The sequence below is a fragment of the Pongo abelii genome, chromosome 10 (genome assembly GCF_028885655.2).
Source record: "Pongo abelii isolate AG06213 chromosome 10, NHGRI_mPonAbe1-v2.0_pri, whole genome shotgun sequence".
NCBI lineage: Eukaryota > Metazoa > Chordata > Mammalia > Primates > Hominidae > Pongo > Pongo abelii.
This window is the reverse complement of record NC_071995.2, coordinates 2,927,721-2,942,328: the sequence shown is the minus strand read 5'-3', so window position 1 is coordinate 2,942,328 and position 14,608 is coordinate 2,927,721. Positions and strand designations below refer to the sequence as shown.

Here is a 14,608-nt window from a genome sequence, read left to right as displayed (position 1 = left end):
AGTATTTTCACTGTACCTTTGCTATGTTTAGATATGTTTAGATACACTAATACTTACCAGTGTGTTCCAATTGCCTACAATATTCAGTACAGTAACAGGCTGTATAGCTTTGTAGCCTAGGAGCAACAGACTGTACCACAGGGCCTAGGTAGGTAGCAGGATATCCCACCAAGGTTTGTGTACTCTATGACGCTCACACAACAAAATCCACTAATGACACATTTCTCAGAATGCATCCCCATCATTAAGTGGCAAATAACTGTATAGAGTGAAAGAGTCATCAGATTTCATCATGTTCAAACTGATAACAATTTCAGATAATTGTGGAAAGAGCTATTAACAAAGTAAGTTTCCTAACTCAATTGACAAATAGGTTCACCTTGTCCAAATCCTAAATGTCAATATTCGAAGGCCATGTTTTTACACATACTGACACACCAAGAACACATCCGGCTAGAACAAAATATTGCTTCTGAGAAAAGACACATAAAGGTCATATGAGAACTGTCAGAAAAGAATTCCTTTGACATCTATCCTTCCTCATCTAGGGAGAAATGTTAGTATTCTAGGCTCAGCTGTCTTCCACTTGAAAGATGCCACAATCTGGAGCTAACTTAATTGAAGCCAGGGAATGAACATCCATTTCCTAGGAGGCCCATTTAGTAGAGACACAATCAGAGCAGGGAGAATTGCCTGGGGAGAGGGAGGCAATGAGAAGGAAAGGCTGGCCGCTGATTTGAGCATTTCCATAGCCCCCAAAGAATGCTGCAGGGAAAACTATTTTATAGTAAACCCCTCCTGATTTTGCAAGTACCACATAGCAAAAGCAAAAAGCATTCTTTTGAGTGAACTAAACAGAAAGGCTATTTAAGATGTATGATTTAATCCGGAAGTTAAAAGAATGCATTTATTACCTGTAGATTCAAACAGACATTACTCAGAACTTAAGTTCATTCTAACTTTTGCCCAATTCTCCCTTCTCAGGGGTTATATTTTCTCTCTTCGGGAATGTTATTTATTTTCACTATTTCTTATTTTTATTTCATTTTATTTTTCAAATGGAGTTTTGCTCTTGTCGCCCAGGCTGGAGTGCAGTGGCGTGATCTCGGCTCACCGCAACCTCCGCCTCCCAGGTTCAAGCAATTCTCCTGCCTCAGCCTCCCAAGTAGCTGGGATTATAGCTGCATGCCACCACGCCCAGCTAATTTTTGTATTTTTAGTAGAGATGGGGTTTTGCCATGTTGCCCAGGCTGCTCTCAAACTCCTGAACTCAGGTGATGCACCCACCTTAGCCTCCCAAAGTGTACAAAGTCTACACAAATATGTAAGCCATTATTATCGAGCTTTTTTTTTTTTTTGAGACAGAATCTCACTCTGTCATCCACGCTGGAGTGTAGAGGCACAATCTCAGCTCACTGCAACCTCCGCCTCCCAGGTTCAAACGATTCTTCTGCCTCAGTTTCCGGAGTAGCTGGGACTATACGCGCACACCACCATAACCGGCTAATTTTTGTATTTGTAGTAGAGACAGGGTTTTGCCATGTTGGCTGGGCTGGTCTCGAACTCCTGACCTCGTGATCTGCCCACCTCCGCCTCCCAAAGTGCTGGGATTACAGGCATGAGCCACCGCACCCAGCCTATTATTGAGCTTTTTATCTTGACAGATCTCTTTTGTGTGTGTGTGTTTTGTTTTTTTGAGACGGAGTCTTGCTCTGTCACCCAGGCTAGAATGCAATGGCAGTCTTGGCTCACTGCAACCTCCACCTCCCTGGTTCAAGCGATTCTCCTGCCTCAGCTCCTGAGTAGCTAAGATTACAGGCGCCTGCCACCATGCCTGGCTAAGTTTTGTATTTTTAGTAGAGATAGGGTTTCTCCATGTTGGTCAGGCTGGTCTTGAACTTGTGACCTCAGGTGATTCCCCCCGCCCCCATCTCGGCCTCCCAAAGTGCTGGGATTACAAGCGTGAGCCACCATGCCCAGCCTACTGTTTATATTTCTAAAGAGAAATCATGGCATATGGACAAACTACCGACTGGGACTTCTTAGATGACTCCAGCTCACAAGGTCACACCACAGTGGGAAGCACGCCTTCAATTCTCAATTCTCTATCACTTACAAAAGGCCAGATAGGGCTCAAGTTCCAGCACCAGCCAACCCCTGTCATCTCCAGGGAATCTATATTATAAAATGCCTCGCCTCAACAAAGGTCCTGAGTGTTGTTTCAAATTTCACCTCCAATTTGCACTAAATATTTCTGATATAAGAAAAATAGGCCAAGCCTGGTGGCTCACACCTGTAATCCCAGCACTTTGGGAGGCTGAGGCAGGAGGATCACTTGAGACCAGGACTTCAAGACCAGCCTGGGCAACATAGTGAGACCTTGTCTCCACAAAAAAATAAAAATTAAAAAAAAATTTGTAGTTAATAATTTCCCTATTTTGTTGAAAATAAATCTGCTTCATGATAAAAGTTACATAATTCCAAGAAAAAAAAAAAACACAGAAAACCTAAAAGTTGGTTGTTATCCTTACATTGAAAGGCAGTAATACAGATATCAATGTATTTCATCAAAAACATTAAACAGCCAGGTGGAGGTGGGGGAGGCTCACGCCTGTAATCCCAGCACTTTGGGAGGCAGAGGCGGGCAAATCCCCTGAAGTCGGGAGTTCGAGACCAGCCTGACCAACATGGAGAAACCCCCTCTCTACTAAAAATATAAAAATTAGCCGGGCATGGTGGCGCATGCCTGTAATCCCAGCTACTCAGGAGGCTGAGACTGGAGAATCACTGGAACCCAGGAGGCAAGTGAGCCAAGATGGCGCCATTGCACTCCAGCCTGGGCGACAAGAGGTAAACTCCGTTTGAAAAAAAAATAAATAAATAAACACACAACCTGAAGCCCAAAAAGAGAAAAAAACAAGAGACTCCCTCTTAGTAACAAATGAGTTAAACAGTGATAGAAGTTGCACCAAAATTACAGAGGGCAGGAGAAACATTTGGTGACTCACACATTCCCCTTTGATGTCAATTTTACAATTTAGGGCCAAGTGCAGTCGCTCAGGCCTGTAATCCCAGAAGTTTTGGAGGCCGAGGCAGGCAGATCACTTGAGCTCACTTCGACACCAGCCTGAGCAACATGGCGAAACCCCACCTCTACAAAAAAATACAAGAAATTAGCCAGGTGGTGCCACGCACCTGTGGTCCCAGCTACTAGCGATGCTGAGGTGGGAGGATCGCTTAACCCGGGGAAGAAGAGGTTGAAATTAGTTGAGATCGCCCACCACATCCTAGCCTGGGCGACAGAGTGAGACCCTGTCTCAAAAAAAAAAAATAAATAAAATAAAATAAAATTAAATGAAAATAAAATTTAAAGAGCTAGCTTCTTTCGGAAGAAAAAGGAGGGGGACGGGCGCAGTGGCTCACACCTGTAATCCCAGCACTTTGGGAGGCCGAGGTGGGCAGATCACGAGGTCAAGATATCGAGACCATCCTGGCCAACATGGTGAAGCCCCGTCTCTACTAAAAATACAAAAATTAGCTGGGCGTGGTGGCGCGTGCCTATAGTCCCAGCTACTCAGGAGGCTGAGGCAGGAGAACCACTTGAACCCGGGAAGCGGAGGTTGCAGTGAGCTGAGATCGCACCACTGCATTACCGCCTGGGGACAGAGACTCCGTCTCAGAAAAAAAAAAAAAGGAGGGAAAAGCCTCTTGGTCCCAATTTCAAAGTCAATCCCGCATCCCCCCCTTTTTTTTCCCCCAAAAATCTGAGTCATATCAAACATCTGGTACTCATGAAATTTACTACTTTAAATTCACGGAATTAAAACTGAGCACCCACAACTGAACAAATATTTTCTGAATTCAACCAGAGATGCTGAATACTAACCTTATCTCCCCTACCACTTACACCTGCAAATGTAGTTTTCTTCCTCGACTTGGCGAAAAAAAAGCACAGTGAACAAATTTCAGAGTGCAGCTATCACCTCAATAGAACTTGACGAAAAAGGAAAATACATGTTCTTTACCCCCAACAACTTTGTGACAATTTTTAAAAATGGTTTAAAATTGTTTAAATATCTACTAGTGTAAATATCAAACTAAATCCTTACACGTCAAATCATTTTTTTTTAAGGTGATAGGATCTCGCTGCGTTGCCCAGGCTAGCGAGCTCAGTGGCCCATCACAGGAGTTTGGAACTCCTGGGCTCAAGGAATCCTCCCTCCTCAGTCTCTCGAGTCGCTGGAACTACAGGCGCGCACCACCGTGTCCGGCCAAATTTTAATTGATTGACTGATTGATTGATTTGATTTTTTTTTTTTTTTAGAGATGGGGGTCTCGCTATGTTGTCCAGGCTGGTCTCGAACTCCTGAGACCAAGCGATCCTCCTGCCTTGGCCTCCCAAAGTGCTGGGGATAACAAACGTGTTCCACGGCGCCTGGCCCCAAATCTTTGTCTTGGTAATGGAAAAAAAAGCGGGGTATACAGTTGGCGTGTAGGACTTAAATCCTCAGATGACGCCAAACTTTCTAACCAATGATTTCAAACGGCTTCCCATTAACTTCTCATTAACTTAGCGAACAAGAAAGTGACACGCTGAGATTTTGGATCCTTTTTCTTTCCGAGGCTCTCCCTCTGGCAGAGAAAGAGGCGCACAAACAAGGGGTGTGGCCCACTGGCAAATCGGTCAGACCATCCCGAATCAGGGACAAACACTGGAAAGCAGAGAGGAAAAAGAAGTTTTGCGTTTCCGCTCCTCGGACTCTGCTCCAGAATTCAGTTTTATCCGTCCGAAACAGCGGCGTCAGAACAAGCTACTAAACATCACCCACACCGCCTCCCGGGAGGGGCTGGGTCTCCTCTCGGCTGTGACACCGCCGGGCAGTGCGAGCAGAGCGGGGCCAGCGCCTCTCCCCCGAGGAAAACCGGAGGCCCAGAGGGGCCGAGGGAGCCCGTCACGAAAACTCCAAAAGTTCCTGAGCAGGGACCTGAACCAAAGGTCTTTGCCCACGGCGCGGAATGTAATGCCGCCGCTCCACTTGAGAAAGGGGTCCCCACACGGGAGTAGGGCGAGGGGGTCGCCTCCCGCCGCCGAAACCGGTCCCTCCCTGTCGACAAGTCCCGAGTCCCGCCCTCTCCCCGCAGGGCTCCCGGAGAGGACCCCCGCCTTCTCGCTTCGCCCCTCCGCCTCGCTCGGGAGAAGACCTGCCACGGCCCTGTCTGACCTGTCGCCGCTGGGACCGAGCCGGCAGCGCGAAGCCTCCATGCCCGCCACCGAGGAAGCCCCCACCACGTACACACTCTTCCCCGCCGTCGCTAGAGTGGCTAGGCTGGCACGCCGCCGCGTCCCGCCTCCTGGCAACCGCGTTCCACACTGTCGCCGCCGCCGATTGGTCCGTGTTCTCGTGGCTCCTGTCTCATTGGCTACTGCCGGGGCCCAACGATGCGGGAGGGTTGCTAAGGGGCGGGAGGCGAGCGGGAGCTAAACGCGCCTGCGCGGGGGCGGGGTGATGCGAGCCAGGGATTGGTCCTCTGGAGCGCCTCGCGGGGCCGGTACTGAGGGGGAAGAGTTTGTTTTCGCCTGGGCCTCGCCCGCCGCGCGGCCACCAGGCTAGTTCGGTCAGAGGATTCTCCTACACCCCATCAACCGCCGCGCACGCAACGGCTCCTCGCACCCCCGCCATTTTTACCGAGCCCACCCAGAGCGCTTCCCGAGGTCTGCCCTGTGAGGATGTACAGACCTCTGCCGCTTCCCATTCTGGCCCCTGCCCTGATACCAGCGGCCTTCGTGGACCCCCTCTGGTACCTTCTCCACTCCATCAGTCACTCCCAGTGAAACGCATCTTCCATAGGCTGGCCTTGACCTTCAACTGCACAGAACTTAAGCTTCCCCTACTCCAGCCCAAGCTTTTAGGTCATTCCTAGACCTGCTCTACAGACTCCCCTAAAGCACACGAGGGAATCCAGAAACTTTATTTTTTTGAGACAGTCTCACTCTCTCGCCCAGACTGCAGTGCGGTGGCCCAATCTCAGCTCACCGCAACCTCCGCCTCCCAGGCTCAAGCGATTCTCCTGCCTCAGCCTCTGGAGTAGCTGGGATTACAGGCAGGGGTCACTACTGCCTGGCTATTTTTCGTATTTTTAGTAGAGGTTGGGTTTCACCATGTTGGCCAGACTGGTCTCTTAACTCCTGACCTCAAATGATCCACCCGCCTCAGCCTCCGAAAGTGCTGGGATTACAGGCGTGGGCCCGTCCTGGAGACTCTTTCCATCTACCTTTCTACCTCCTGTGGGCCTTCCTCAAACATCCATAGCCCACAGTCAGAGCCCCTGTCTGAATGTGTACTCTTGTCTCCAATAAATCCCGTCCCCAAATGTCAGTCCCTTTCTCCCTACCGACATGCACATTATAGTCCCTACAAAACATCCTGAGTCCTGACAAGTCATTGCACAAATGGCTTTATGGCGTTCTAAGGTCAAAGTTGTTTCCACATTGGTTTTGAACCTACAAGTTAGTACTTCAGGAGGCACACGCTGAGAGCGGACCGTTACACTGCCTGGGTCAGCCTGCACTCACTGTGTGACCTGTGCATGGTTCATTCTCTGCATCAAATTCCCATCCGTAAAATATGCGGTAATCCCTGCTTGATCTAGTTGGGCTGGACCTGACACAGTAGGTCCAGCTGAATGAATGCTAAATGAATGGGGTTTAATGAGATGCTACTTGTCTGAGTAAAAGGCCATTTGAGACATTCAGTTGACTGGGGAAGTCCTTCTGCATTAATTACAATAAGTAATACTCATTGAAAACTTTCCTTATTTACACACAGTTGAACAGTTATTCTAAGAAACCATTTTCCCACCCTATTTAATATTGACAGATTTCTTCAGTTAGAAACAAAAACTCAAAACACAAGCAATCCTAAAGAACTCATCTATGTCCCCTTTATCTCCCCTCATCTCATGTAGTCCCTAAAACAGGGCTTGCTGCCCTTTCTTCTTCTTGCCTTTTCAGCAAATGAGTCAAGGTTGCAGAGGTGGCAGTCAACCATAGAGTCACAGAGTTCGATTTTTTTCCATCCATCAGGTCATAGAAGCTGCCACTGAGCCTGACAAGAGTTGGTACTCAAAAATGCAGAATGAATTAGTTTGAATGAGGTGATTAAGGATTAACGAGTAGTGGTTAAGGAAACAAAGACCTTTAGTGGATAGGGTAATATTGCTGTATCACTGACAGAAGCAGGATTCTCTAAAAAAACTTTCTGCAGCCATTTACTTACATACATTTTAAAGAGTTACTACAAGATATTTTAAAAATTTAAACAGTTAATGGAAGAAAAATATGAAGCGAATAGTTCATGACACTAAACTGAACTGTTCATGACACAAAGTATCTTAGAAAACATATCTTGGCTGGGCCAGCACTTTGTAAGGTCAAGGCCAGCAGATGACTTGAGGTCAGGATTTTGAGACCAGCCTGGCCAACACGGAGTAACCCCGTCTCTACTAAAAATACAAAAAAATTATCCAGGCATGGTGGCTGGTGCCTGTAATCCCAGGTACTGCGGAGGCTGAGGCAGGAGAATTGCTTGAACCCAGGAAGTGGAGGTTGCAGTAAGGTGAGATCATACCACTGCACTCCAGCCTGGGCAACAGAGCAATATTACATCTTGAAAAAAAACAAAAACAAACAAACAAAAGCCCCTGGGAATTGAATTCCTTTATGACTCCAGAAAACGTATCTCTTTTCTATTGAGATTACTGATGGCAGTCAGCTTTTCACAAGGAATTGGCTTCTGCTCAGCTTCCCTCTCTCCCTGAGGTAAGCAAGCAGGTGCTGTCGTCTCCTCCATGTGACCTTTATTCCATACTTGTCCTCGGGGGTGTCTTTAACCAGAACAGGTCCAGGCTCTGGGCTGTTAGGCGTGCCAGTGTGAAGAGTGCAGCTTAGAAGGCTGTTTTCCTTCTGATCTTGGGGAATGAGTTCTTCCTTCACAGACGATGACTCTGGGGTCTGGATATCAGGTGGAATGAACACATAAGGTAAGCTCTGAAGTGCCTGCACTGACATGTTCCCACAGCTTTGGGGACTGAGCACTGGAACTAAGGGTCTTCTGGAAACATCATTTTCTGATTGACTGGGGCACTCTCGGATTAAGGGGATCCTCAATGTCTCTGAACTGGAAGATTGCGGACTCTCAAAAGTTAGATGTGGAAACTTGGAGGTGGTAGATTTTCGACTTGAATGTCTCGCCCGGTTTTGGTGGTAGTGTTTCTGGTAGGCTGGGAACAAGCTTCCTGCTGTTGTATCAAAATCAGGTGATACCTTTAAAAAAAAAAAAGTGAGGTGAGCCTAACTAAGTACTAACCTAAGAGAGGAAACTATATCTGATGACCAGACTCTTAAATCGGGGTCTACTGTAGTAATGAACACAAAACTAAAATAACTGTCTAATGGCATAATAACAGGAAGCTTTCGGCAAATTATTCCATCTCTCTGGCCTTCAGCTTCCTCCTGTGTAGGAAAGGGGATGATGTCTCTTTCACTTTATCACACCACATGGATATAACTTTATAACTTTTTTCTTCCCCCTGGGATGGAGTCTCACTCCGACGTCTAGGCTGGAATGCAGTGGCACCATCTCGGCTCACTGCAACCTCTGTCTCCCAGTTCAAGTGATTCTCCTGCTTCAGCTTCCCGAGTGGCTAGGACTACAGGTGCCTGCTGCCATGCCCAGGTATTTTTTTTTTTTTTGGAGACAGAGTTTTGCTCTTGTCGCCCAGGCTGGAGTGCAATGGCACGTCTCTGCTCACTGCAACCTCCGCCTCCCTGATGCAAGCGATTCTGCTGCCGCAGCTTCCCGTGTAGGTGGGAATATAGGTGCGCACCACCACGCCCAGTTAATTTTTGTATTTTTAGTAGAGACAGGATTTTACCATGTTGACCAGGCTGACCTTTAACTCTTGACCTCAGGTGATCCACCCGCCTCGGCCTTCCGAAGTGCTCAGATTACAGGCATGAGCCACGGCACCCAGCCAATTTTTGTATTTTTAGTAGAGTCAGGGTTTCACCGTGTTGGCCAGACTGGTCTCAAACTCCTGACCTCAAGTGATCCACCCACCTCAGCCTCCCAAAGTGCTGGGATTACAGGCATAAGCCACAACGCCTGGCCTAGATATAACTAATTTATCTTTAAACTTCATGGGGGTAGGGACCAGTGGTCTTGTTCTTGATTCCCAGCACCTAGCAGAATGCCTGGAACAAAGAAGGCCCTCAGTTAATGAATAGCCAACTCCAAGCACAGGGGGTGAGAACTAGCAGAGGACCTGGCATATAATGAATATTCAATAAATGTTCATTCCTACTCTCATCCACAGGATTCTGATGTTTAGGTTTCTTCCACAATCCTGTAGCAGATATTATGGTTCTTCCAAGCAGTCCTGAATAAGTTACATTTATTAAATACTCCTAAGCCAAGCTTATGCTTTTGTCTGGCCCTTTTACTATACTACTTTCCTGTTGTATAGTAGCTATATTCTCTTCCCAGGGTTTCTATTTTTTTTTTTTTTTTGAGACAAGGTCTCACACTGTTGCCCAGGCTGGAGTGCAGTAGCGCAATCTTGGCTCACTACAGCCTTGACCTCCCGGCTCAAGAGATCTGTCCACCTTAGCCTCTCCCAAGTAGCTGGGACTACAGGTGTGCACCACCATGCCCAGCTAATTTTTCTATTAATATTTTTAGTAAAGATGGGGTTTCACCATGTTGCCCAGGCTGGTCTCGAACTCCTGGGCTCAAGCAATCCTCCTTCCTCGGCCTCCCAAAGTTCTAGGATTCCAAACATGAGCCTCCACACCCTGCCTCTTCCCAGGGCTTTTAAGCGGTCAAAATATGACATATGCTATTCTTATGGGGTTTTTATTTTTCAAGGTTCAATCCATTAAACAATAAACAGAATATCTAGCCAAATACTCCACCTTTCACATGAAGTTGAGGGAACAATCTCATTTTTAACTTGTTCTGCCATTTATCTGGCATTCTCACCCAGCTAATGGGTAAAAAAACTTTTACACTGAACTCTTTCAGAGGAAAATAGGGGAAGAGAAAGACTCCAGTTCCAGCTAACCCATTCCTCAGTTTGAACTGAGAAAAGAAGATGTACCAGGGAAGATGGCTGGCCACAGACAGAAAGAATACATTAACTCCTTGCCCCTGCCCCCATGAATCTTATTCTTTGGAGTCCCTGGTTCACGGGGCAGAAGAGTCAGCATTCTGGAAAACCTAACAGAGTAAAAGTCAAAGTAGGCTGGGCGCGGTGGTTCATGCCTATAATCCCAGCATTTTGGGAGGCCGAGGCAGGCGGATCACGAGGTCAGGAGATAGAGACCATCCTGGCTAACACGGTGAAACCCCGTCTCTACTGAAAATACAAAAAATTAGCTGGGCGTGGTGGCGGGCGCCTGTAGTCCCAGCTCCTCGGGAGGCTGAGGCAGGAGAATGGCGTGAACCCAAGAGGCGGAGCTTGTGGTGAGCCAAGATCGCGCCACTGTGCTCCAGCCTGGGCGATAGAGCGAGACTCCGTCTCAAAAGAAAAAAAAAAAAAAAAAAAGTCAAAGTAATAATCCCATGGACCTACCCAGGAAGTGATGGTGCTGTGGTCAATGGGCTTGCTGGGCACCTGTCGAGTGTGAGTGATGGGAAGTTGTGTAGATGCACAGCTGTGTTTGGGGCCCTCCAGTGGTTGTTGGTGGAACAGCAGCGGGGCTTTCTGGGAAGGCTGGCGGCGTTTTTTTCTGGGAGGCATCAACCGGTGAATGAGGAACAGTTAGTAACCACATGATGCTGTTAGCCTTCGGGTTGGGGGACAGCCTCCAATTCCAACCCATGCCTGTAGAGAAGAAACAAAAGCTGGGAGCAAATAATTCAGATGATTCCCCAGTTCTTCCTGGTCCTCTGCCAGCCAATTCTACCATAAACCTCAAGACTGTGGGGAGCACGGCCTCCTACACCTACAGCCACCAAGCAAAGCACGATACTCATATTCAACATTCATCTATTGAACATTTCTTGAGTAGGTGCTAAGTGTCATGCTGGGGGCTGGGAATTTAAAGATGAATAACCATTTATTCAACAATCATTAACTGAGTGCCAAGCACTTGTAGTGATACAGAGGTCATCTCTGTTTCAAGGAGCTGAAAGTCTAGCAAAGGGAAACAGACATTTACAACACTGTATGAGAATACAATATGGTTCCATTCATTCCAAAGGAGGCTTTCTGGAAAGGGAGATACCTGACCTAGGTATGAAAGGCATAGAAGAAACAAAAAAGCAAGGAGGGCACTCCAACCTGAGGAAGAGTGTACACAAAGGCATGGAGACGAGACGGAGTATTGTGAATTCTCAAATTCAATGTATCTGGACACAGAGTATGAGAAGATAAATGGCAAGAACTCAGGATAAACATGGTGTCAGGCTGAGGTAAGAAAAAAAAAAAAATAGGTGACATGGCTGGGTGAGGGGGCTTACGCCTGTACTCCCAGCACTTTGGGAGGCCGAGGCAGACGGATCACCTGAGGTCAGGAGTTCGAGACCACGCTGGCCAACATGGTGAAACCTCATCTCTACTAAAAATACAAAAGTTAGGCTGGGAGTGGTGTCTCATGCCTGTAATCCCAGCACTTTGGGAGGCTGAGGCAGGCTGATCACTTTAGGCCAGGAGTTCAAGGCCAGCCTGGCCAACATGGCAAAATCCCACCTCTACTAAAAATACAAAAATTAGCTGGGCGTGGTGGCACATGCCTGTAGTCCCAGCTACTCAGGAGGCTGAGGATCACTTGAACCCAGGAGGTGGAGGTTGCAGTGAGCTGAGACTGCGCAACTGCACTCCAGCCTGGGCAGCAGAGCTAGACTCTGTCTCAAACAAACAAACAAACAAAAAAGATTAGCCAGGCGTGGTGGTGCATGCCTGTAATCCCAGCTACATGGGAGACCGAGGCAGGAGAATCGCTTCAACCTGGGAGGTGGAGGTTACAGTGAGCCGAGATTGCACCACTGCACTCTAGCCTGGGAGACAAAGCGAGACTCGTCTCCAAAACAAACAAACAAACAAACAAAAAACAGGTGATACCATATGAGTTTGGACTTTAAGCAGAAGAATTTGATCCCACCTGGCTTTTAAAAAATTTTTCACTCCAGATAATGTCAAATATACACTAAAGTAGACTGAATAATATAATGGACCCTGTGTACCAATTATCCAGCTCCGGTAACTATCGGCCAGGCTAATCCTGATCCATCTACACCCCTAGCCACTTCTTCTATCCCTGGATTATTTGGAAGAAAATATATTTGGCTGGGCGTGGTGGCTCATGCCTGTAATCCCAGCACTTTAGAAGGCCGAGGCGGGTGGATCACCTGAGGTCGGGAGTTCAAGACCAGCCTGACCAACGTGGAGAAACTCTGTCTCTATGAAAAATACAAAATTAGCTGGGCGTGATGGCGCATGCCTGTAATCCCAGCTACTTGGAGGCTGAGGCAGGAGAATTGCTTGAACCCGGGAGGCGGAGGTTGCGGTGAGCAGAGATCACGCCATTGCACTCCAGCCTGGGCAACAAGAGTGAAACTCCGTCTCAAAAAAAAAACAGAAAAAGAAAATATATTCTATCCTTCCCATTAATACGACTAAACAAATACATAAATTCTTTAACATTAACAAATATCCAGCCAGCCAGTGTTCTCATTTTCTTTTTTTTCTTTTTTTCGAGATAGGATCTCATCTGTCACCTAGGCTAGAGTACAGTAGCATGATCACGGCTCACTACAGCCTTGACCTCCCAGGCTCAGGTGATCCTCCCACCTCAGCCTCCCAAGTAGCTGGGACTACAGCTCGTACCACAGCGCTGGCTAATTTTCGTATTTTTGTAGAAATAGGGTTTCGTTGTGTTGCCCAGGCTAGTCTTGAATTCCTGAGCTCAAGCTATCTGCGCACCTCAGCCTCCCAAAGTGCTAGGATTACAGGTGTAAGCCACCAACTCCAGGTTTTCTATGTCTTTTTTTTTTTTTTTTTTTTTTTGAGACAGGGCCTTGCTCTGTCACCCAGGCTGGAGTGCAGTGGCGTGATCATGGATCATTGCAGCCTCGAACTCTAAAGCCCAAGCGATCCTCCCACATCAGCTTCCTGAGTAGCTGGAACTACAAGCGAGCACACTGCACCTGGTTAACTTTTTTTAAAACATTTTTTATAGAGATGAGGTCTCACTGTGTTGCCTAGGCTGGTCTCAAACTCCTGGGCTCGACCAATCCTTCCCTCCTTAGCCTTCCAAAATGCTGGGATTACTAGCAATTCTTTAGATAGGCCTTCCCTAACAACTATGTCTAAAATAACAGTCAACTCAACCCCTTGACCTGTTTGATTTTTCTCTATACTTTTATCTTTTGAGATGGAGTCTCACTCTTTCGCCCAGGCTGGAGTGTAGTGGCTTGATCTTGGCTTACTGCAACCTCCACCTCCCAGGTTCAAGCAGTTCTCCACCCTCAGCCTCCCCAGTAGGTGGGATTATAGTCACCTGCCACAATGCTTGGCTAATTTTTATATTTTAAGTAGAGATGAGGTTTCACCATTTTGGCCAGGCTGGTCTTGAACTCAGTTGAGACCTCAACTGATCTGCCTGCCTCGGCCTCCCAAAGTGCTGGGGTTACAAGCATGAGCCACCATGCCTGGCCCCTCTGGTAGCCTTCTAACTGAGTTCCCTGCTTCCTTTTTCCACCCCCAACTCCAACCCAACTTTTCTCACAAGGTGCCTAGAGCATCTTTTTTTAAAGTTTTATTTATTTATTTATTTATTTATTTATTTATTTATTTATTGTAGAGACAGAGTCTTGCTTTGTTGCCTAGACTAGTCTGGAACTCCTAGGCTCAAGCAATCCTTCTGCCTCGCCCACCCAAAGTGTTGGGATTACAGGCATGAGCCACCACGCCTGGCCCAGATCAACTTTAACAAGGGCTTCTTTGGTGGAATGGTGGGACACAAGGTTGAATGCAATAGGTAGAGAGGTAAATGAGAGTTGCAGCTGAGCATGCTGGAAAGTCACACAACAGAGCAGGTTGGTTCTATGCATTTGTGATCCATTCAATCAACAACAAAAAATAATATGCTTTGACTTATATGACTAGGCAGTAGACATACAGGTTAAGAAAAAAAAGGACACAGTTTCTCTTCTTTTTTTTTTTGGATGGAGTCTCGCTCTGTTACACAGGCTAGAGTACAGTGGCGCAATCTTGGCTCACCACAACCTCTACTTCCTGGGTTCAAGCGATTCTCCTGCCTCAGCTTCATGAGTTGCTGGGACTACAGGCGCATGCCACCATGCCTAGCTAATTTTTGTATTTTTAGTAGAGACGGGTTTCACTATGTTGACCAGGCTGGTCTCAAACTCCTGACCTCGTGATCCACCCGCCTCGGCCTCCCAAAGTGCTGGAATTACAAGCGTGAGCCACCATGTCCAGCCAAAGTTTCTATTCTTAAGGAACTAACATCTTATGGAAAACACAAAAAAAATATGTATCCATTTGTTCATTCATTCATTCATTCATTCATTCATTCATTCACTTG

General features: G+C 47.0%; 2 protein-coding genes across 7 annotated transcripts in view; both read right to left on the bottom strand.

The window, feature by feature from the left end:
• The window catches only part of TULP3 (TUB like protein 3), a 50,779-nt gene extending 45,303 nt beyond the window's left edge, over positions 1 to 5,476 (bottom strand). The window contains exon 1 of the mRNA XM_055078513.2: positions 5,223 to 5,476. Within this exon, the coding sequence (XP_054934488.1) occupies positions 5,223 to 5,263 (41 nt within the window). The 5' untranslated portion in view covers positions 5,264 to 5,476. The remainder of the gene's footprint in view (positions 1 to 5,222) is intronic.
• A 1,278-nt stretch (positions 5,477 to 6,754) lies between these two features.
• The window catches only part of RHNO1 (RAD9-HUS1-RAD1 interacting nuclear orphan 1), a 12,945-nt gene continuing 5,091 nt past the window's right edge, over positions 6,755 to 14,608 (bottom strand). For 5 of the 6 annotated variants that reach the window (XM_054526677.2, XM_002822772.5, XM_054526673.2 and 2 more), the window contains 2 exons: positions 10,633 to 10,884; positions 6,755 to 8,323 (listed from right to left, as the gene is read on the bottom strand). In XM_054526677.2, the coding sequence (XP_054382652.1) occupies positions 7,769 to 8,323; positions 10,633 to 10,800 (723 nt within the window). In that variant the 5' untranslated portion in view covers positions 10,801 to 10,884 and the 3' untranslated portion in view covers positions 6,755 to 7,768. Of the gene's footprint in view, positions 8,324 to 10,632; positions 10,905 to 14,608 lie in introns of all 6 variants that reach the window. The other variant, XM_054526675.2, reaches the window with a different exon arrangement.